Source organism: Scyliorhinus torazame, chromosome 5 (genome assembly GCF_047496885.1).
Source record: "Scyliorhinus torazame isolate Kashiwa2021f chromosome 5, sScyTor2.1, whole genome shotgun sequence".
NCBI lineage: Eukaryota > Metazoa > Chordata > Chondrichthyes > Carcharhiniformes > Scyliorhinidae > Scyliorhinus > Scyliorhinus torazame.
In genome coordinates, this window is record NC_092711.1 from 92,124,083 (window position 1) to 92,145,459 (window position 21,377).

General features: G+C 47.7%; 2 protein-coding genes across 9 annotated transcripts in view; one reads left to right on the forward strand and one right to left on the reverse strand.

The window, feature by feature from the left end:
• The window catches only part of LOC140421475 (uncharacterized), an 856,937-nt gene that overhangs the window by 769,175 nt on the left and 66,385 nt on the right, over positions 1 to 21,377 (forward strand). The gene's annotated exons all lie outside the window — the stretch shown is intronic.
• Positions 930 to 21,377, reverse strand: part of LOC140421492 (uncharacterized) — a 50,262-nt gene continuing 29,814 nt past the window's right edge. Inside the window, exons 1-5 of one of the 7 annotated variants that reach the window (XM_072506244.1) lie at positions 12,010 to 12,076; positions 10,535 to 10,618; positions 9,796 to 10,049; positions 5,783 to 6,680; positions 930 to 2,734 (exon numbers count right to left, since the gene is read on the reverse strand). In XM_072506244.1, coding sequence (XP_072362345.1) covers positions 2,542 to 2,734; positions 5,783 to 6,564 — 975 coding nt within the window. In that variant the 5' untranslated portion in view covers positions 6,565 to 6,680; positions 9,796 to 10,049; positions 10,535 to 10,618; positions 12,010 to 12,076 and the 3' untranslated portion in view covers positions 930 to 2,541. The other 6 variants (XM_072506245.1, XM_072506246.1, XM_072506247.1 and 3 more) reach the window with 6 other exon arrangements.

Genomic DNA, 21,377 nt, shown 5'->3' on the forward strand with positions numbered 1-21,377 from the left:
GCCCAAAACTCCAGCTGGATATTCACAGGAGAAAGTCTGTTATCAAACACCTCGAATGGACAGAAAAGAGAAAAATCCCAACTGTCAGAAATTCTCAAATCATTTGTAAATTTCTTTCAAATGTTGACAGGTTCCTGCAGTCAGTTTCCATTCAATTGAAATTAATGAAAGATGAGAGACTGGGTTGGAAGCAGAGCTGGGCCCACTTGTACTGGGACCCCAAAGCCAGACATCACTTACTCTGACACAGCAAATCCAGGGACCACTCACACTGAGACAGCAAATCCAGGGTCCATTTACACTGAGACACCAAATCCAAGGGCCACTTACACCGAGACACCAAATCCAGGGACCACGTACGCCGAGACACCAAATCCAGGGACCACTTACGCCGAGACACCAAATGCAGGGACCACTTACACCGAGACACCAAATCCAGGGCCCACTTACGCCGAGACACCAAATCCAGGTGCGGCTTACGCCGAGACACCAAATCCAGGTAACATTTACATTTTGAAGTTGACTTATGGGTACAGATTGTTTGCAATAAATCCCCAACTTTCAATTAAATCAGGTTATACAAGATTTAACTATCTGACAGAATGATCACTTTAAATGGTAAATTCAAAATATTTTTAAACCATTAAAAGGTAACACGTTGGGGGCAGCATGATGGCACAGTGGTTAGCACTGCTGCCTCATGACGCCGAGGACCTGGGTTCGATCCCGGCCCCGGGTCACTGTCCGTCTGGAGTTTGCACATTCTCCCCGTGTCTGCGTGGGTCTCACCCCCACAATCCAAAAATCTGTGCAGGGTAGGTGAATTGGCCACAGTAAATTGCCCCTTAATTGGAAAAAAATAATTCCGTACGCTAAATTTTTTTTTTTAAAAGGGTTACAAGTTGAAAGATAAAAAACAAAGTTGAATGAACAGTAATTGACAGAGAAGTTTATCTTTAACAATTAAACAGACTTCTTACAACTTTCCTCAGTTGAGCAGACGAAAGACATGAAGTAATAATCCCAAAATGTTGTAACATGTTAACAAAATGGTTCATCAAAACATTAGTTTTATCCCCTCAGCTCAATTTTTCTAATCTCTAATTAGCCAATGTGTCAAACAATAATTGGTTAACTTAATGGTCTGCTGATTTATATTTGGCCTGACATCTACTCGTGTACAAAATGGCATTTTAACCTTTCATGACAATGACTCTGAAGTGAATTAACCTGAAAATAGTTGGGTTACGTTAAAACCATTGATTTGAAAACTACCAACACAGCGGAGTGAAGTGATTCGAGCTCTGTGACCAGGCTGCCGGTACAGATGGCAATGGGCGGCCATGTAGAGTTGACAAGAGACTCTGTGAAATATCAATTTAGTATTGAACTGAAAGTTCATAATTTTGTGAATGAGTTCTTGGTGATTCTTAAGAAAAAATCCTTCATGGGATGTGGGTGTCGCTGGCTAGGTCAGCATTTATTGTCCATCCCTAATTGCCCTTGAAAAGATGGTGGTGAGCTGCCTTCCTGAGCCGCTGCAGTCCAACCATGTTAGGAAGGGAATTCCAAGGTTTTGATCCAGCTGCAGTGAAGGAATGTCGATATAATTCCAAGTGGAGATGGTGAGTGACTTGGAGGTGAACTTCCAGGTGGAGGCGTTCTTGAACGAAAGGAAAAGATCACAGACGATGCTTTCAAAAAGGGACATCACAGCCCCAAAGATCAGTGACATGTCTGAAGGTATTTAAATGCCAGCCATTTATACGATTTGTTAACATCAGCAGGAGCAAACCAAATATTATCAGACTAACAATCCTGGCTGTGATTAACACCAGCGAAACTAATGAATCCAACCCCTGCAGTTACTTATGAACTCGCTGGTGTGTCAGCAGGTTAGATGGCTGAGTGAATCCCTTCCCACACACTGAGCAGGTGAACGGCCTTTCCCCAGTGTGAGTGCGTTGGCGTATCACTAGGTTAAAGGACTTGGTGAATCCCTTCCCACAGTCGGAACAGGTGAATGGCCTCTCCCCTGTGTGAGTTCGCTGGTGTATCAGCAGGTTCGATGGGTGAGTGTATTCCTTACCACACACAGAGCAGGTGAATGGTTTCTTCCCAGAGTGAACCCGTTGATGTGCAATGAGATTGGATGAAGACCTGAACCTCTTTCCACAGGAGGTGCAGCTGAACGGCCTCTCTTCGGTGTGGGTTTGTTGGTGTGACTGGAAGCAGGATAACTGAGTAAATCCCTTTCCACACACAGAGCAAGTAAATGGTTTCTCTCCAGTGTGAATGCGTCGGTGGTTTTCCAGCAAGGATGGATAATTGAATACTTTACCACAATCTTCACATTTCCATGGTTTCTCCATGGTACTCATGTCCGTGTGTCTCTCCAGGTTGGAGATCAGTTGAAGCTTCGAAGACACACAGAACACGTGTACAGTTTCTCCCCACTGTGAATGGTGATGTTTTTTCAGACTGCGTACCTGGTTAAAGCTCTTTCCACAGTCACTTCACAGGAACACTCACACCCGGGTGTTATGTGCGTCTCGCCGCTTTTCCAGTCACTGATGCTTGAAATCTTTTCCCAGAGACAGAACAGACAAACATTTCACCTTCCACGTTCAAATTTTGATGATGTTGAGGTTGTAATGGATTGAGTGATTCTGTGAGAGCTCGATGTGAAGTTTGTTTTGAGTTTTCTGTCGGCCAATCCTCCACTTCCAATATCCTGTAAAAAGAGTTTACAAAGGTCATCACTGTCAGTCCAGGATATAAATTCTGAACAGACAATTCTAGTTTATCTGGAACATCTTTTCTCTCTTGTTCCCCCAAAGCTGTAAATCCCCGTCCCCCACACACTCCCTGGGCTGAAATCCAAACCCATCTCACCATCTGCACCATTTCTTTCCTCCACTCCGTTTTCTCCCTCCCTCTCCTCTGCCTGGGTTCAGTTCGCCAGGTCCTGTCTGCAGACTGATAATAAAATCAATGGGTCTTATTGGGGGTTTGGGGCCTCCAGCGGGTGTTTGTGCATCGTCCCCGCCCACCTGCCAGGGTTTCCTTCCTTGCCGGAGATCAGAGTCCTCATTGATTTGAGTGCAAAGTGTGAGCACATATTTCTTGTCCCCCTCCCCTGTCCTGTGATGTGAACCATCCTCCAGTGTCTGAAGCAGGATGGTGCCCATTAACCTGGGCCTGTTCCCGGGAGGGAGGGAGAAACCCCGTAGCTGCAAACCAGGGAGCTGACAATGATTGTGAAGGGTTTGTGGATCCACAAAGTGTTTCCAAATCCTCCCACCCACCGCCTGTCGCTGACTTCGCTTCTCCAGGACAAACAAGCGCCGAAATCCATGTCCAGCAGCCACACTGCGCATGCTCCGCATCACAATGCCCTGGGTGTGATTGACGGCAGCTGCAGACCAATAGGAAGAGGGGGCGGCATTGGAGGACCTAGCGGGAGTGGCTGATCCTCCAACCAATTTGAGTGAATGAGGGGCGGGGCTGATCCCGATCTACCTCATTGACTGAGACTCTCGACAACGCGACAACGCAGAATCGCCGAGCAGAAACTTATAGCCAAGTTCCGCACACATGAGTGCGGCCTCAACCGGGACCTGGGATTCATGTCGCATTACATTCATCCCCCACCATCTGGCCTGCGAAATCCTACCAACTGTCCTGGCTTGGTACAATTCACACCTCTTTAACCTGGGGTTACCCCATCTCTGGATCTGTAAAGATTTAATCACCTGCTAATGCTCGCATTCCAAGCACTGTGTGGCATCTTTGAATTTGTCTATATATGTGTTTCTGGAACAGACCTCTTCATTCACCTGAGGAAGGAGCAGCGCTCCGAAAGCTAGTGACATCGAAACAAACCTGTTGGACTTTAACCTGGTGTTGTAAGACTTCGTGCTGAGACTCTGCATCATTTTGAGTTCTTTCCATTGGCCACGTAGGAGCGGGTTCCAAAACCTCATTTCCTGTCTGAGTGGTGTTAACCAATGGGAAGATTTGGTGGACCGGATGGACACTGGTCCTCCAGCCAATCAGACTGCAAACTTTGTGAATGTAGATTGAGCTTCCCACAGATTAAAACTTCTTCCTGTGTCAAACCTCTAACACTTTCTTTCTACTTCTTTTCACTTCAATGGACTTTTTAAGATTCCATTGACTGTTCTACAGAACTGTTACAACAAGCAACAACAAACATTAACTCTGTTTCTCTCGCCACAGATGTGGCACAGTGGTTAGCACTGCTGCATCATAGCGCCAGCGACCTATAAGACCATAAGACATAGGAGGAGAATTAGGCCACTTGGCCCATCGAATCTGCTCCGCCATTCAATCATGGCTCATATTTCCTCATCCCCATTCTCCTGTCTTCTCCCCATAACCGCTGATCCCCTGACCTGGGTTCAATTCCAGCCTTAGGTGACTGTGTGGAGTTTGCACAGTCTGTGTGTTCCCACAGTCTGTGTGTTCCCTCTGGGTGCTCCAGTTTTCTCCACCGTCCAAAGATGTGCAGGTTAAGTGGATTGGCTATGCTAAATTGCCCCTCAGTATCCAAAAAAAGGTTAGTTGGGTTACGGGGACAGGGTGGAGGCATAGACTGAAGTAGGGTGCTCTTTCCAAGGGTCGGTGCAGGCTCGATGGCCCAAATGGCCTCCTTCTGCACTGTAAATTCTATGATTCTGTCGGATTTTCTCTCTCAGTTTGATCTGATGGGTTTGTCTGGTGCTATTTCCCTCGTACTGTCCATGTGTTTGGGTATTTTAGGGAGCAGGTAGAACTTCCTTAGTTCTACCTGTTGTTTTTGGTTAATGTGTCTGGAGTCTTTGAGTTCTTCCAGTCCGTCTCCAATTCTTCTTCCTGTCTCGGGTGTATGGGTCTAGGTAGCTGTGTGTTGTGATTTGTGTTGTTTAGTTGTCTGTCTGTCTCCAGAAGGTATTGTTGTCTCTCGATAATGACAGTGCTGCCACCCTTGTCTTCTGGTCGTATGAACATATTTCATTACTGTGACAGGGCAGAGACCTGTTTGAAAGATTCAAACATGGGAGTTCTGGGAAAGATGGGCAAGGATTTGGGAGGTGACAACATGTTCAAAGAGTTTGGAGAGGCGAGGGAGGCTGAAGATGGGGCAGTAATTTGTAAGGATGGCAGGGTCAAGGGTTTGTTTTATTGAGGAGGGGGTGATGATGGCAGATTTGAAGGACAGAGGGACAGTACCTGAAGAGAGAGAAATGTTGACAATATCCATGGACACAGGGAAGTTGGCTGATCAGTAGCTCAGTGGGAATAGGGTCGATGGAGCAGGAGCTGGGTCTCATGGACAAGATGAGCTCTGAGAGGGCATGAGGAGAGATGGGAGAGAAACTAGAGAAAGATGTGGGTTCAGTGCTCGGGAAAGGATGAAATTTAGAGACAGTTTGGTCCGGTGGGCTCGTGGAAGGGAGGGAAGCAGCAGAGGCAGCTGATCGGATTTACTCAATCTCAGTCACAAAGAAGCTCCACAAGCTCCTCACACATCTTGTTGGAGGTGAGGATGGAAGAGACAGGGGAGAGCGAGAGTACTTCAAAAGGAACTAACTTGAGTCAGAGTAATTAAAAAGTTTCAGCACACTGCATATCTAACACAAATCTAATTTATTTGACTTTTACGCAGAATATTAGCTCCTGTAAATGGGCTGGAGTTTGTCATAAAGAGAAAGACACCCAAATGAACATGGTTCAGTCCTGAATGTGAGTAACAGCAAAATCCAATCACTGTGGTTACTTGTGGCCTCGTTGGTGTCTCAGCAGGTGGTATGAAGTGGTGAATCCCTTTCCACACTGAGAGCAGGTAAACGGTCTTTCCCCAGTGTGAATTCGCTGATGGTTCTGAAGGGCAGATAACTGAGTGAATCCCTTCCTACACTTGAAACAGGCGAATGGCCTCTCCCCAGTGTGAATTCGCTGATGTACAGTGAGCTGGGATGAGTGTCTGAACCCCGTCCCACAGTTAGAGCACCTAAACGGTCTCTCGTCAGTGTGAACACGTTGATGGCACATCAGTTCCCCAGAACTTTTATAACACTTCTCGCAGTCTGGACACTGAAATGGTCTCTCATCAGTGTGAACTTGTTGGTGTCTCAGCAGGTTGGCTGAAATTGTAAATCCCTTCCCACACACTGAGCAGGTAAATGGTCTCTCCCTGGAGTGAACTCGTTGATGTGTGGACAGAGCAGATGACTGAGTGAATCCCTTCCCACACTCTGAGCAGGTGAATGGTTTCTCCCCAGTGTGAAGTCGCTGGTGTCTCAGCAGGTTTGATGAATGAGCAAATCCCTTCCCACACTTGGAGCAGGTGAATGGTCTATCCCCAGTGTGACTGCGCCGATGAGTTTCCAGCTTGGATGGGGAAGTGAATCCTTTCCCACAGTCCCCACATTTCCACGGTTTCTCCTCAGTGTGACTGCATTTGTGGCTTGTGAGGCCTGATGATCGACTGAATCCTCGTCCACACACACAACACGTGTATGGTTTCTCCCCACTGTGAATGATGCTTTTTCCTTCCATGTTCAAAATCCGCTTATATTCAGGATATGATAAATAGAGGTCTCGGTCAGATCCTGATGTGATGCTTGGTTTGAGTTTCCGGACTTGGAAGCCTCACCTTCGAACACCCGGTGAAACTGATTGGAAACAGAAAATAGGGAGTGAGAGAGAACCCACAAAAACACAAAAGCAGGTTGTGAAAATGAGCTGAATGAACCTGGTCATTTGTGGGGCCGGCACTGGAAACAAATGACCAGGAAAACTGCTGGGTTGTCATCAAAACCCAACTGGCCTCTTTGGGAGGAGAGAGAAAGAGCTGAAGAGGGATTTTGTATATCGACAAGACATATTAAGAGAGTAGTTGGCAAAACAAATTCGATCTTGAGCTTCATAAACAGTAATATTGATAAAGAAACTATGCTTCTGGTGGCACAGTGATTAGCACTGCTGCCTCACAGCGCCAGGGGCCCGGGTTCAATTCCGGCCATGGTGACTGTCTGTGTAGAGTATGCACTGTCTCCCCGTGTCTGCGTGGGTTTCCACCCAGTGCTCGGTTTCCTCCAACAATCCAAAGAAGAACAAGTTACTTGGATTGGCCTTGATAAATTGCCCCTTAATGTCCAGGGATGTGTAGGTTAGGTGGGGCTATGGGGTCACAGGGACAGGGTAGGGGTGTGGGCCTAGGCAGGGTGTCCTTTCAGAGAATCAGTGTAGACTCGATGGGCCGAATGGCCTCCTTCTGCTCTGTAGGATCAGCCACACATTGGGTGGATCTACGGGTTAGTATGGAGAGAGGGCAGCGTCCGTTATGGAGGTTGGATGTGGGACTATTCGCAGATGAGGAGGTCTGTGGGCGGGTGAGCAAGTCCATCCAGAACAATCTGGAAATAAATGATACAGGGGAAGTCTCGGCAGCAGCGGTGTGAGAAGCTCTGAAGACAGCGGTTAGAGGGGAATTAATTTTGATACGGGCCCGTAGAGAAAAGGTGGAAGGAGCAGGGAGGGATAGGTTGGTTAGGGAGATACTCCAGGTGGATAGGAGATATGCGGAAGCCCTGGACGGGGGGTTATTGAAGGAGCGGCAGAGGTTACAGATGAGGTTTGGGCTGTTATCTACAGGGAAAGCAGTGGAGCAACTGAGGAAGGCAAGGGGAGCGGTGTATGAGTTTGGGGAAAAGGCCAACAGAATGTTAGCGCACCAGCTGAGGAAAAGGGAGGCAGCCAGGGAGATAGGGAGAGTAAAGAACAGAGGTGGGAATGCGGCCCTGGACCCAGTGGGGGTGAATGAGGTGTTTAAGGACATTTATAGCAAGTTATACGATTCGGAACCCCCGGCTGGGGTGGAGGGGATGAGGCAGTTCTTGGGCCAGTTGAGGTTCCCGAGGGTGGAGGAAGAACTGGTGGAAGGGCTGGGAGCCCCAATTGAAATTGAGGAAATAATGGAGGGGCTGGAGGTCATGAAGTTGGGCAAGGCCCCGGAGCCGGACGGCTACCCGGTGGAATTCTACAAGAAGTTCTCGGAGATATTGGGCCCACTGCTGGTGAGGGCATTTAATGAGGCAAGGGTCCTTCCTCCAACAATGTCGCAGGCCTCGATCTCATTGATTCTGAAACGGGAGAAGGACCCTGAGCAATGCGGGTCATACAGACCAATCACCCTATTGAATTGGATGCCAAACTGCTGGCTAAGATACTGGCCACAAGGATAGAGGACTGTGTCCCGGGGGTGGTAGGGGAAGACCAGACGGGATTTGGAAAGGGCTAGGAACTCACGGCTAATGTTAGAAGGCTCTTAAACGTTATCATGATGCCCTCAGAGGGAGAAGGCCTTTTGTCGGGTGGAGTGGAATTATTTGTGGGAGGAGTTCGGAAGGCTCGGGTTTGGTCAGGGCTTCACTGATTGGGTACGGTTGCTGTGTCAGGCACCATTAGCAAGTGGGCTTACGAATCGGCTGATGTTGGGCTATTGTGACGGTTACAGAAAGCGGTGAAATGATGAAAGCGGCCACAGGCTCAGGCTGACTCAATGATTGTCCAATAATAAGTGAGAGTCTCAGTGGGACAATCAGACAATAATAGTGGAGATGGGGCCCAGAGGATAAACAGCAAAGGATTCACTCACTTTGAGAGGAACAAACATAGTGTCTGTTCCAATAAGTCAGGCTGCAGTGTGTGAGTGAACACATCATTGGATCCAGTGTAGAATCACAGATTCCCTACAGTGCTGAAGGAGGCCATTTGGCGCATCGAGTCTGCACTGACCCTCTGAAAGAGCATCCTACCGTGACCAATCCCCCACCCTAACCCTGTAACCCCACCCAGTGACAATTTAGCACAGCCAATCCACCTAACCTGCACATCTTTGGACTGTGGGAGGAAATCTATGCAGCCACGGGAAGAATGTGCAAACTCCACACAGACAGTGACCCAAGGTCAGAATCAAACCCAGGTACCTGGTGCTTGAGGCAACAGTGCTAACTACCGAGCCACCCCCGTAACTCTGTCATGATTAGACAATACCCTGCCTGTTATTCCAAATCTGATGTGTGTTACTCTGTTACTATTATTATTAGACAACAACCTATCTGATATTCCAATTTTGGTGTGTGTTACTCTGTTACTATTATTTATTAGACAACAACTTATCTGATATTCCAATTTTGGTGTGTGTTACTCTGTTACTGTTATCATCAGACAATAATAGGAGGGCAAGATGCAAGGTAGCAATGATATTTTGAAGTTTATGTGTTACAATGAGTGTCACTGGGAGGTGTGTGATAAAATAGGAATGGAAACATCATGACAAAGGGTGGCACGGTGGCAGTGCTTAGTACTGCTGCCTCACGGTGCTGAGGACCCAAGTTCAATCCTGGCCCTGGGTCACTGCCGTGTGGAGTTTGCACATTCTCCCCCTGTCTCCGTGGGTCTCACCCCCACAACCCAAAGATGTGCAGGCCAGGTGGATTGGCCACTCTTTTGAGATCCACCAACAAAATAGAACAAAGGAAACAAACTTAGGGACAAAGCAAAAAGGGCCGCTCCCGTTAGGGGCACTGCCCGAACGTAACAAAGACCAGCAGAAACTTAAAAACGTCAAATGAGAGTGCATTGAAAGGGGTCAATAAAGCACCCCAAACCCTGCGGTGCCCACCGGGCATGGCAGGCTTTGATGGTGCCCATGGACACCGCATGCTCCCTTTCTAGGGCACCCAGCTGCGAATGTAGCCGCGGAAAAGGAGTAAATAGTCTGACCGGATGACCCCCTCGGTCGCCAGCTGCCTGGAACTACAAATGACGCGCTTCGCCAGGCCCAGAGCAGGTTCACAAGGAGGTAAGTGGCGCTGGTTCACGAGGTCTTCGGCCCAAGTAGGACTCAGCAAAAACACAGTCCGTGCTGCAACCCTGGAACGACCACCCAATAGAATCCACCTCCTCCCTGCTGGTGTGTGGGGTCTTCAGTCCAGGAGGGGGCTCAGCAAACACACTGCCCACTCGATCCCTCTGCCCTGGAACAAGCACACTGGTTAGAATAAGGAGGATTTTGTCCTTGCTGAAGGCAGATGTTATCAGTTGGGAAGACTGGGCCGGGCACTCAACCCGGGAGAGGCCCAGCAAACAAGCAGTCCAAAGGGCTTTACTCCCATCTTGTTTTTGAAGTTACCTCCTTGTTGTTGTCCTTCTCTCCTCGCTCCGTCCTTCTCTCCCCTCTCCTTCCTCCAGGCAGCAACCAGCACTGGACACAGGCAGAAAACTGAGCAACAGCAGCAGCAATAGAGAGAGAGAGAGAGAGAGAGGGAGAGGGAGTGGGAGAGGGAGTGGGAGAGGGAGACAGCAGCAACAGCCACTCTCCACCACGGCAACAACCTCATAACACCAAAGTCTGCACTGGGAGTGCCAGCTTCAGATTGGCCATGCTAAATTGCCCCTTAATTGGAAACAAATAATTGGGTCCCCTAAATTTATCATAAAAAATAATAATAATAATACTCACCTCTGTCACAATTTTGGTGTTTTCAAGTTTACAATCTCCTGCTGCAACCTTTGGCTGGAAAGATATCAGAAGCTTTGGAAGCAGCTGTAAAAGGAAATTACAATGGTCAGAAATGTTAGTCGAGGTTAGAAATTAAGATCAGACAAACATTTATCTTGGTTTGAATTTGCTGGGTGGAAATCCTCTCCTAACCGCCGGTAAAAGGACTTTCCAAAATCCATCACTCTTCGAGTCCAGGATAGAAGTTCCAAACATTCTCTCCCCTAGTTGCCAGTCCCAGGATTATTTTTTTTTTAAATTCAGAGTACCCAATTCATTTTTTCCAATTAAGGGACAGTTTAGCGTGGCCAATCCACCTACCCTGCACATCTTTGGGTTGTGGGGGTGAAACCCATGCAAACACGGGGAGAATGTGCAAACTCCACACGGGCAGTGACTCAGAGCCAGGATCGAACCTGGGACCTCGGTGCCGAGAGACAGCTGTGCTCATGTCCCAGGATTATTTAATGAGGGTTTTACTTGATTTGGAGGCAGTTCAGTGAAGTTTCACTAGTCTGATTCCTGGGATGGGAGAGTTTGTTTTATGGAGCAAGATCGAGCCTGATTGGTCTGTACCCGATGGAGTTTAGAAGAATGAGAGGTGATCTTATTGAAACATTCTGAGGGGTTTTGATGAAAGAATATTTTCCCAAATGGGGATTCAAGAACTAAGGGGGACAGTTTAAAGATAAGAATTCTCCAATTTGACACTGAGATAAGGAGAAATGTCTTCCCTCAGAGGGTCATCAGTCTGTGGATAAAAGCAAATTACTGCGGATGCTGGAATCTGAAACAAAAACAGAAAATACTGGACAATCTCAGCAGGTCTGACAGTATCTGTGGAGAGAAAAGGGAGCTAACGTTTTGAGTCTGGATAACTCTTTGTCAAAGCTGAGTTTGTGGAATTCTCTTTCACAGAAAGCAGTGGCGCTGGGTCACTGAATATACTCAAAGCTGAGTTTGTCTTTTTTTATCTACTGGGGAGTCAAGTTTTGGGGGCAGACAGGAAAATGTAATTAATGGCACATTCGGATCAGCGTTTATTGAATGGCAGAGCAGTGTCAATAGGCCGAATGGCCTACTCCTGCTGCTAATTCTGATGTTCTTCTTCTGTTCTTCCGATTGCCACACATGCCAGTAGCACCTCCCCGCGCTCGGGGGGGGGGGGGGGGGGGGGCTGTCAATCATCGAGACAATGATTTTCTCTTCTGGTCACCGGAATCCTGAAGCACCGCCTCTGTTACGTCATCAAGATGGCCCCTCAGCCGCGCCGCTAAACAAAGATGGCGGCCGTGGAACTGGGCCTGATACCGGATAAAAGCTCCGCAGCTGCAAACGCGGGATTTGCAGGGTCTTTTTCCGGGCTTGTGACAAGCAGAGGGTGTTTATGAAGCCTTCACTCCCTCCCCACCCCGACTCCCGGCTCCATGCCTCACCGCCCGAAACAGCCGCTCCCGCACTCGCAGACCTCCTAGCAAAGTGACACTGCGCATGCTCCAGATATAACCCAACATTGCATCTGCGCACTGGGCTCCGTGGAATGAATCGGGCACATTCACAGACGCGGGGAATGTTGGGTAATAGCCGCACCATTGAAACAGTTAATACAAAATAACTTGGTCACCAATTGCGAAAATAATCAAACAATTTATTGTCAATGGGTATTCTGCTATTCTCCATTTCTCAAATTGATCAAATGCTGCTCTCCTGTGGAACAATGCAGAACTTCAAGGTGTTTTTTCCCCAATGGGTCCTTCCTCTCTCCTCCCCAGAAGATGCAAACTCTTGCTGGGTTCAATTCCAGAATCAGGAATTCCTGCATCTTCTTCCCTCTTGCTCGTCATACTGAATGTTCAGTGTTTTCTAGAATGATCCAGCACAGATGGAAGTCACTCGGAACAAAGTGTGAGGTTGTCCATTATGGAAGGACAAATATAAATGCGGAATACAGGGTTGATGGTAGGATTCTTGGCAATGTGGAGGAGCAGAGAGATCTTGGGGTCTATGTTCATACATCTTTGAAAGTTGCCACTCAAGTGGATAGAGCTGTGAAGAAGGCCTATGGTGTGCTAGCGCTCATTAACAGGGGGATTGAATTTAAGAGCCGTGAGGTGATGATGCAGCTGCACAAAACCTTGGTACGGCAACATTTGGAGCACTGTGTACAGTTCTGGTCGCCTCATTTTAGGAAGGATGTGGAAGCTTTGGTAAAGGTGCAAAGGAGACTTACCAGGATGTTGCCTGGAATGGAGAGTAGGTCTTACGAGGAAAGGTTGAGGGTGCTAGGTCTTTTCTCATTGGAACGGAGAAGGATGAGGGGTGACTTGATAAGGGTTTATAAGATGATCAGGCGAATAGATAGAGTAGACAGTCAGAGAATTTTCCCCCGGGTGCAACAAACCATTACAAGGGGACATAAATTTAAGGTGAATGGTGGAAGATATAGGGGGGGATGTCAGAGGTAGGTTCTTTACCCAGAGAGTAGTGGGGGCATGGAATGCACTGTCTGTGGAAGTAGTTGAGTCGGCAAAATTAGGGACCTTCAAGCAGTTATTGGATAGGTACATGGATTACGGTAGAATGAAATTGTGTAGATTAATTTATTCTTCAGGGCAGCGCGGTAGCATTGTGGATAGGACAATTGCTTCACAGCTCCAGGATCCCAGGTTCGATTCCGGCTTGGGTCACTGTCTGTGCGGAGTCTGCACATTCTCCCCGTGTGTGCGTGGGTTTCCTCCGGGTGCTCCGGTTTCCGCCCAGTCCAAAGATGTGCATGTTGGATGGATTGGCCATGATAAATTGCCCTTAGTGTCCAAAATTGACCTTAGTGTTGGGTGGAGTTACTGGGTTATGGGGATAGGGTGTAAGTGTTGTCCTTGGGTAGGGTGCTCTTTCCAAGAGCCGGTGCAGACTCGATGGGCCGAATGGCCTCCTTCTGCACTGTAAATTCTATGATAATCTATGATTAATCTAGGACAAAGGTTTGGCACAACATCGTGGGCCGAAGGGCCTGTTCTGTGCTGTATTTTTCTATGTTCTATCATATCTGTACTGACTTTGTGCAAGGGCTACCACACTTCCTGGTTAAATTCCATTTGCAACAGTTCTGCCTCCATATGACCAGCCCATCTGTATCATCCCGTGATTTAAGGCTTTTATCCTCGCTAGTTGCTGCACCAACAATTTTCCATCTGCAAACTTATTGATCATACCTCCTACCTTCACGTATTTCAAATCCTTGATTTTATATATAATTACTATTGGTGGCTGAGGATGCACCAGGATATCCATCAGCACCTAAACCCGCGATTCCTTCCTGCGAGACATTCGAGAGCTTCGATAACTCTGGAGAAACAATGCTGAAAAAGTTGATGTTCTGGTCAAGGCTAATAACTGGGTGCTGCCTTGCCTGTCTCTGAATTTACTCCACTCCTGTTCATTATCCACTTATGTAATAAGCATTGATTGTAATGACTGGAAAGAGGTTGCTGCCAATCGGTCACTATCGTGACAATGTGCGCATCAAACAGCATCATTAGGGCAGAATGGCAGCACAGTGGTTAGCACTGTTGCTTCACAGCACCAGGGTCCCGGGTTCGATTCCCGCTTGGGTCACTGCCTGTGCAATCTGTACGTTCTCCCCGAAAGACGTGCTTGTTAGGTGAATTGAACATTCACCTGAACAGGCGCCGGAGTGTGGCGACTAGGGGATTTTCACAGTAACTTCATTGCAGTGTTAATGTATGCCTAATTATGACAATAAAGATTCTTATTATTATTTTATTGATTTTCTTGTAAAATATTGACCTGTTATATTTTCTTTGATAATTTACTTTCGTAATGGAGGTGTCACTGTGAAGAATGTGTCAGTTAGTAAGGATTGATCAGCATTTTCTAATTGGAGATGTTAATCAGAGGAATTGCAGAGTTTTTTTACAAAAACAATTTAGGACTGAAGTAAAATTCATAATTTTATTGTTCACCAGTTTCTTTGGGAGTTCTTAAATCGAAGGATAATATCACAGATGATGGCTTTTAAAAAGGGACCCTACCAACACAAAAACCAACATATATCTTGAAGATTAAACTCCAGCCAGTTAATGTTAGGAGGAAAGTAAATAATAATAATCTTTATTGTCACATAGAGGCTTACATTAACACTGCAATGAAGTTACTGTGAAATGCCCCTCATCACCACATTTTGGCGCCTGTTCGGGTACACTGAGGGAGAATTCATAATGTCCAAATTGCCTAACAGCACGTCTTTCGGGACTTGTGGGAGGAAACCGGAGCACCCGGAGGAAACCCACAGAGACACAGGGAGAACGTGCAGACTCCGCACAGACAGTGACCTAAGCCGTGAATCGAACCTGGGACCCTGCCGCTGTGAAGCATTAAGGTTCAGGCAGGATAATACCTCTAGGAACGATATAGAAATATCAGAAATATTAAATCATTACTTTGCATCATTGTTTCCCAGGAAGATAGAACAGGTCAACAGGACATTGAATGATGAGGTGATTATTGATTACACTAATCAAACTCAAAGGGGATAAAACCCCTGATCCAAATGGATTACATCCACGTATTTTAAAAGATTCGCAGGGAGAGACATTACTGCGCATATTTAATAATTCATTAAAAAGGATCAGTTCTAAAAGACTGGCAGCTCAGTAATGTAATTCCTATATTTAAAATGGTGGACAGAACATGCCCAGGAAATTATGAAACAATTAGCTTCACATTGGTAAATAATCAAATCCTGAGTAAAGGAGGGAATTTTTTTAATCTGGAAAAGATAAACATAACAATGAATAGTCAAATGGATTTGAAATGGGAAAATCTTGTCTGACCAAAGTTATATGTCTTGCTGCTTGTGCGAGTGCTGCTTATCATTAGGTGTAAGCAACCTTCCTCTCCAATGTGGTTCCTGAGAATTCTATTGAGTGATTTGAATGGTACGATTAGAGTCAGAGAGTGAAAGAGGCGCTTTAACCCATCGTATCTCCACCAGCTATCAAGCACCTATTTACTCTAATCCCATTTTCCAGCACTCAGTCCGTAGCCTTCCATGCAATGGCATTTCAAATGCTCACCTAAATACTTCTTAAATGTTCTGAAGGTTCCCGTCTCTACCACACTTTCAGGCAGTGAGTTCCAGATTCCCACCACCCCTTGGGTGAAAAAGTTTTTCTTCGCATCTCTTATAAACCTCCTGCCATTACCTGAAATCTATGCCCGTGAGACTGCAGTGCTGCCCTCCATATTACTTTTTAATCACCCTATCTATCTAGCCTCCTGTCTTCAGGGACCGATGGATATGCCCACCAAGGTCCCTCTGATCCTCTAGGGTCCTACCATTAATTGTTTATTCTCTTGCCTTGTTTGCAAATTCTTTACCCAGCGTGAAACCACAGGCTGACGGTGTGCTGTGTCCAACCTGATATTCCACAAGCCCACTTTCCTGGAACAACATGAATAATCTGTTTAAAGACACAAACAGAAAGGTCCAGTTTTCTCCTGGAGTTGAGACAAATCAGCTTTCAAAATGATGCAGAGTTTCAGCCAATGAGGGAGATCCGCACTCAGCCCTGCCCCTCATTCACTCCGATTAGTTGGAGGACCAGCTGCTCCCGCTCGGTCCTCCAGTACTGCCCCTTATTCCAATTGGCCCGGATCTGCCGTCAATCACTCCCCGGGCATGGCGAGCTGGAGCATGCGCAGTGCCTGGAGTAGCTCCGGTTGAGGCGGTTGTTTGGAAATTCTCAGTCGATCTGATACCGCCGGGTAAGTCGTGAGGGAGGGATTGAGGCGGCGGATGTGTCGGGCGGCTTCATACAAACCCCGTGCAGGTCCCCAAACCCTGAAATCGAAGCTCTGATACAGCAGCTGAACCGGCGGGCTTTCCCACACAGGCTCGGGTGGACGAAGCGTGACGCAGGCGCATGCGGACGGAGCGAGAGCCCCACCTCCCATTCACTCTGGTTCGGTGGAGGACCAGCCACTCTCCTTCGGTCCTTCAGCCCCGCCCCATTTCCCTATTGGTCCAAACCTGCCGTCAATCAGTCCCCGGGCATTGGGAACTGGAGCAAACCCTTCACAATCATTGTCAGCTCCCTGGTTTGCAGCTGCGGAGCTTCTCTCTCCCGGGAACAGGCCCAGGTTAACGGGCACCATCCTGCTTCAGACACTGGAGGATGGTTCATATCAGAGGATGGGGATAATAAATAAGAGCTTCCACTTTGCACTCAAATCAATGAGGACTCTGATCTCTGGCAAGGAAGGAAACCCTGGCAGGTGGGCGGGGATGATGCACAAACACCCAATGGAGGCCCCAAACCCCAATAAGGCCCATTGATTTTATTGTCAGACTGCAGGCAGGAGCTGGAGAACTGAACTCAGGCACAGGAGACGGTGGGGCAAAACTGGGAGTGCAGGAAAGAAATGGTGTAGATGCTGAGATGGGTTTGGATTTCAGCCCAGGGAGGAGGGAGAGTGTGTGGGACGGGGATTTACAGCTTTGGGGGAACAAGTGAGGAAAAATTGTTCCAGAGAAACTAGAATTGTCTCTTTCAGAATTTCTATCCTGGATTGACATTGAGGACTTTTGTAAACTACTTTTACTAGGGGATAGAAGTGGAGAATTTGCCCACAACAAACTGAATCCAAGCTGAAGAGACAAAAGGACATTTGCACAATAGAAATCATGAAGCAGCAATTGGACATTCAGCCCTGTAAGACTGTTGCACCATTTCATAACATCATGGCTGATCTGATAGTGACCTCAAATCTGCATCTCACCTACACCTGATAACCATGGAGAAACCGTGGAAATGTGGAGACTGTGGGATGGGATTCAATAACCCGTCTGAATTGGAAACTCATCAATGCATTCACACCGGGGAAACGCCATTCACTTGCTCCATGTGTGGGAAGGGATTCACTCAGTTATCACACCTCATCACACACCAGCATGTTCACAGTGGTGAGATGCCTTTCACCTGTCTGGACTGTGGGAAGGGATTTGAAAAATGAAAATGAAAATCACTTGTCACAAGTAGGCTTCAAATGAAGTTACTGTGAAAAGTCCCGGGTCGCCACATTCCGGCGCCTGTTCAGGGAGGCTGGTACGGGATTTAATACTTTATCAAAGCTCCAAACTCACCATCAGGTCCACTTTGACCAGAGACCATTTAAATGTGCTGACTGTGAAAAGAACTTTAAAAGCAGAAATAATTTACTGTTACATCAACACACTCACACTGGAGAGAGGCCATTCACCTGCTCCGTGTGTGGGAAAGGATTCACTCAGTTATCGAGCCTCTGGACACAATGTGTTCACACTGATCAGAGACTATTTCCTTGTTCTGAATGTGAGAAGACCTTTAAAAGTAAAAATTATTTATTGATACATCAAAACACTCACACTGAGGAGAGGCCGTTCACCTGCTCCGTGTGTGGGAAGAGATACACATGTGCATCGAACCTCAAGTCAGAGTAATTTGTTCACACTGATAAGAGACCTTTTAATTGTTCTGAATGTGAGAAAACATTTAAATGTGAAAGGGATCTTCTGAAACACCAACACACGCACACTGGGGAGAGGCTGTTCACTGCTCCGTGTGGGAAGGGATTCACTCGGTTAGCCCACCTTCTGAGACACCATCGAGTTCACACTGGGGAGAGACCGTTCTCCTGCCGTGTGTGGGGGCAGGAATTCATTGATTTATCCGACCTTCTGATACACCAGTGGGTCCACACTGGAGAGACCATACACTTGCCCCGTGTGTGACAAGAAATTCACTCAGTCATCCCACCTGACTACACACCAACTTATTCACACTGATCAGAGACCTTTCAAATGCTCTGATTGCGAGAAGGGATTTAAAAGTAAATTGAATCTGCTGACACATAGTTCACAATGGGGAGAGGCCGTACACCTGCTGTGTGTGTGGGAGGGGATTCGTTCAGTCAAACAACCTGCTGAGACATCAGCAAGTTCACAGGCGACAGCAGGGGATGGATTCTGCTGTTATTGCTGCTGTGAATCACATCCAGGACTGAGTGATGTCTGGACGCCTGTTCCCAGTGGGGCTCCACAGTTTTCTGGTATATATTAATGATTATGAAATTTGCAGATGAGGCAACAATTCTACGTATGGTTGACATTGCGGGAGAAAGCCATGGACTGCAGGAAGATATCAGTGGACTGGTCAGATGGGCAAAACAATTGCAAATGGAATTCAATCTTTTTTAAACTGCAGCGCTTTTTCAGGTACACAGAGGGAGAATTCAGAATGTCCGATTCACCTAACAAGCACTTCTTTCAGGACTTGAGGGAGGAAACCGGAGTACCCGGAGGAAATCCAGGCAGACACGGAGAGAACGTGTAGACTCCGCACAGGCATAATAATAATCTTTCATTGTCACAAGTATGAAGTTACTGTGAAAAGCCCCAAGTCGCCACATTCCGTTGCCTGTTGGGGTAAGCTGGTACGGATATTGAACCTGCGCTGCTGGCCTTGTTTTGCATTACATCCAAGCTGGGAATCGATCCTGGGACCCTGGCGCTTTGAAGTATCAGTGTTAACCACTGTGCCACAAACGGTGAGAGATAATGAATTTCAGAGTGAAAACAAGACAAGGGAATGAACTACAAATACGATGAGACTAAGAACTGGAGAGCAACAGGGAGGCATTGGAGTGCCTATCCACAGGTAGCTAAATAGATCGATCAGGCAGCCAAGAATCCTTTCTTGGACGAGACCTGGAATATAACTGCTTTATTTATTTTAACCTGAAGTTTATTGTTGCTTCAGTCAGTTAATAACGGAATAAATAAAGGCATGACAGGGCATCCCAGTCCTGTGGAGAGCACATCCTAGTCACTGCATTCATCAATTATAAAGTGAGACGATTCATTGGTTATCACAAAACTGAAATCAATCTGATCATCGTTCATAGAATTACAGTTCGTGGTCCATTAATCAAATCTAGAGGTTAAAGATGAAGTTCGCGCGACTTCCGGTTGCGGCGATGACCAGCTCAGCCGCACGTTTTGGCGGCTCCAGCTCCAACGGACCTTCGGACTCTTTTAAGAGCCCCAACGGGAAATTTTCACGCGACGAAATCCGGTGTGGGGTGAGTGAATAGGGAGTCCCCCCCCCCAACGAAAGAGGAAAATATCGGCGGCGGTGGCTGCAGCGCGAGGAATCCTCGACGATAGAGACAGAAAGGAAAAAGAAACAAGATGGCGGCGGAGAAAGCCCAGGCGACATGGGGGCCCGACCAAGACGAATTCCTAAGAAGGTGTGTGGAGCTACTAAAGAAGGAGGTGCTGACCCCGATGCTGCAGGCAATTGAGGGGCTTAAGGAGGCACAAAGGACCCAGGAGACAGAGCTCCGCGTGGTGGAGCAGAAGGTGACGGATAATGAGGACGAGATCCTGGGCCTGCCGGTCAAAACACAGACGCACGAGGTGCTCCACAAAAAGTGCATTGAAAGGATTGAGGCCCTAGAAAACAGAGCACGAAGGACGAACCTTCGGATACTGGGTCTCCCGGAGGGAGTGGAAGGAGCGGACTGCGGGGCTTATGTGAGCACGATGCTAAGCTAGTTGATGGGAGCTGAGGCCCCTTCGGGCCCCTTAGAAGTGGAGGGGGCTCATCGGATCCCGGCGAGGAGACCAAAAGCGGGAGAACCACCTAGGGCGACAATCGTGCGATTTCACCGCTTTAATGATAGAGAAGTGGTTCTGAGATGGGCCAAAAAGGTACGGAGTAGCAGATGGGAGAATGCAGTGGTACGGGTGTACCAGGATTGGAGTGCGGAGGTGGCGAGAAGGAGGGCGAGTTTTAACCGAGCCAAGGAGGTCTTACACAAAAAGGTGAAGTTCGGGATGCTGCAGCCGGCACGACTATGGGTCACGTACCAGGAGAGACATCATTATTTCGAAACGGCGGAAGAAGCATGGACCTTTATTAAAGATGAGAAATTGGATCGGAACTGAGGGACTGATATTGCAGGAAATGTTACTGTCGATGTAAATAGAGAAGTAAATTGGGAAGGGGGGAGACACTAAGAAATGTGGGCGCCAGTGGGGGGGGAAAGAAGGGACATAGGCGGAGGATGAGGAATGGGAGTGGGATGGGAAAGGGAGCTGAGCCACAAGAGGCGGGTCAGTTATAGAGACGTTCCCGCGCCAGAAAGATAATGGCAGGAAGATAGGCGCAAGGTAGATGGGAGTTCCCCACACGGGGGATCAAGAAGTGAGCAGGAGTAGCCGCGGTCAGTTGAAGTCAGCTGACTTGCGGAAGTAATCTGGGGGGAGCAATCACGCTAGAGGGGGATCTAGCGGGGGGGGGGGGGGGGGCATAACTGGGTTGCTGCTGCGGAAATCAAAGAGGAAATGGCTAAAGAGTGGGTGGTCGGGGCTGGAATGCGACACCTGGGGAACGAGTGGGAGCGTGGAAGCGGGATGTGGGACTGGCCTAGAGAAGGTGATGGCTAGTCGACACGGGAAGGGGGCAGGTAGCCCCCTAGTGAGGCTGATCACGTGGAACGTGAGAGGCCTGAATGGACCGATTAAAAGGGCCCGAGTGCTCGCGCACTTGAAAGGACTAAGGGCAGACGTGGCTATGCTCCAGGAGACGCACCTGAAGGTGGCGGACCAAGTTAGGTTAAGGAAAGGATGGGTGGGACAGGTGTTCCATTCAGGGCTAGATGCAAAGAATAGAGGGGTGGCCATACTGGTGGGGAAATGGGTAGCATTCGAAGCAAGGAGCATTGTAGCAGATAGCGGAGG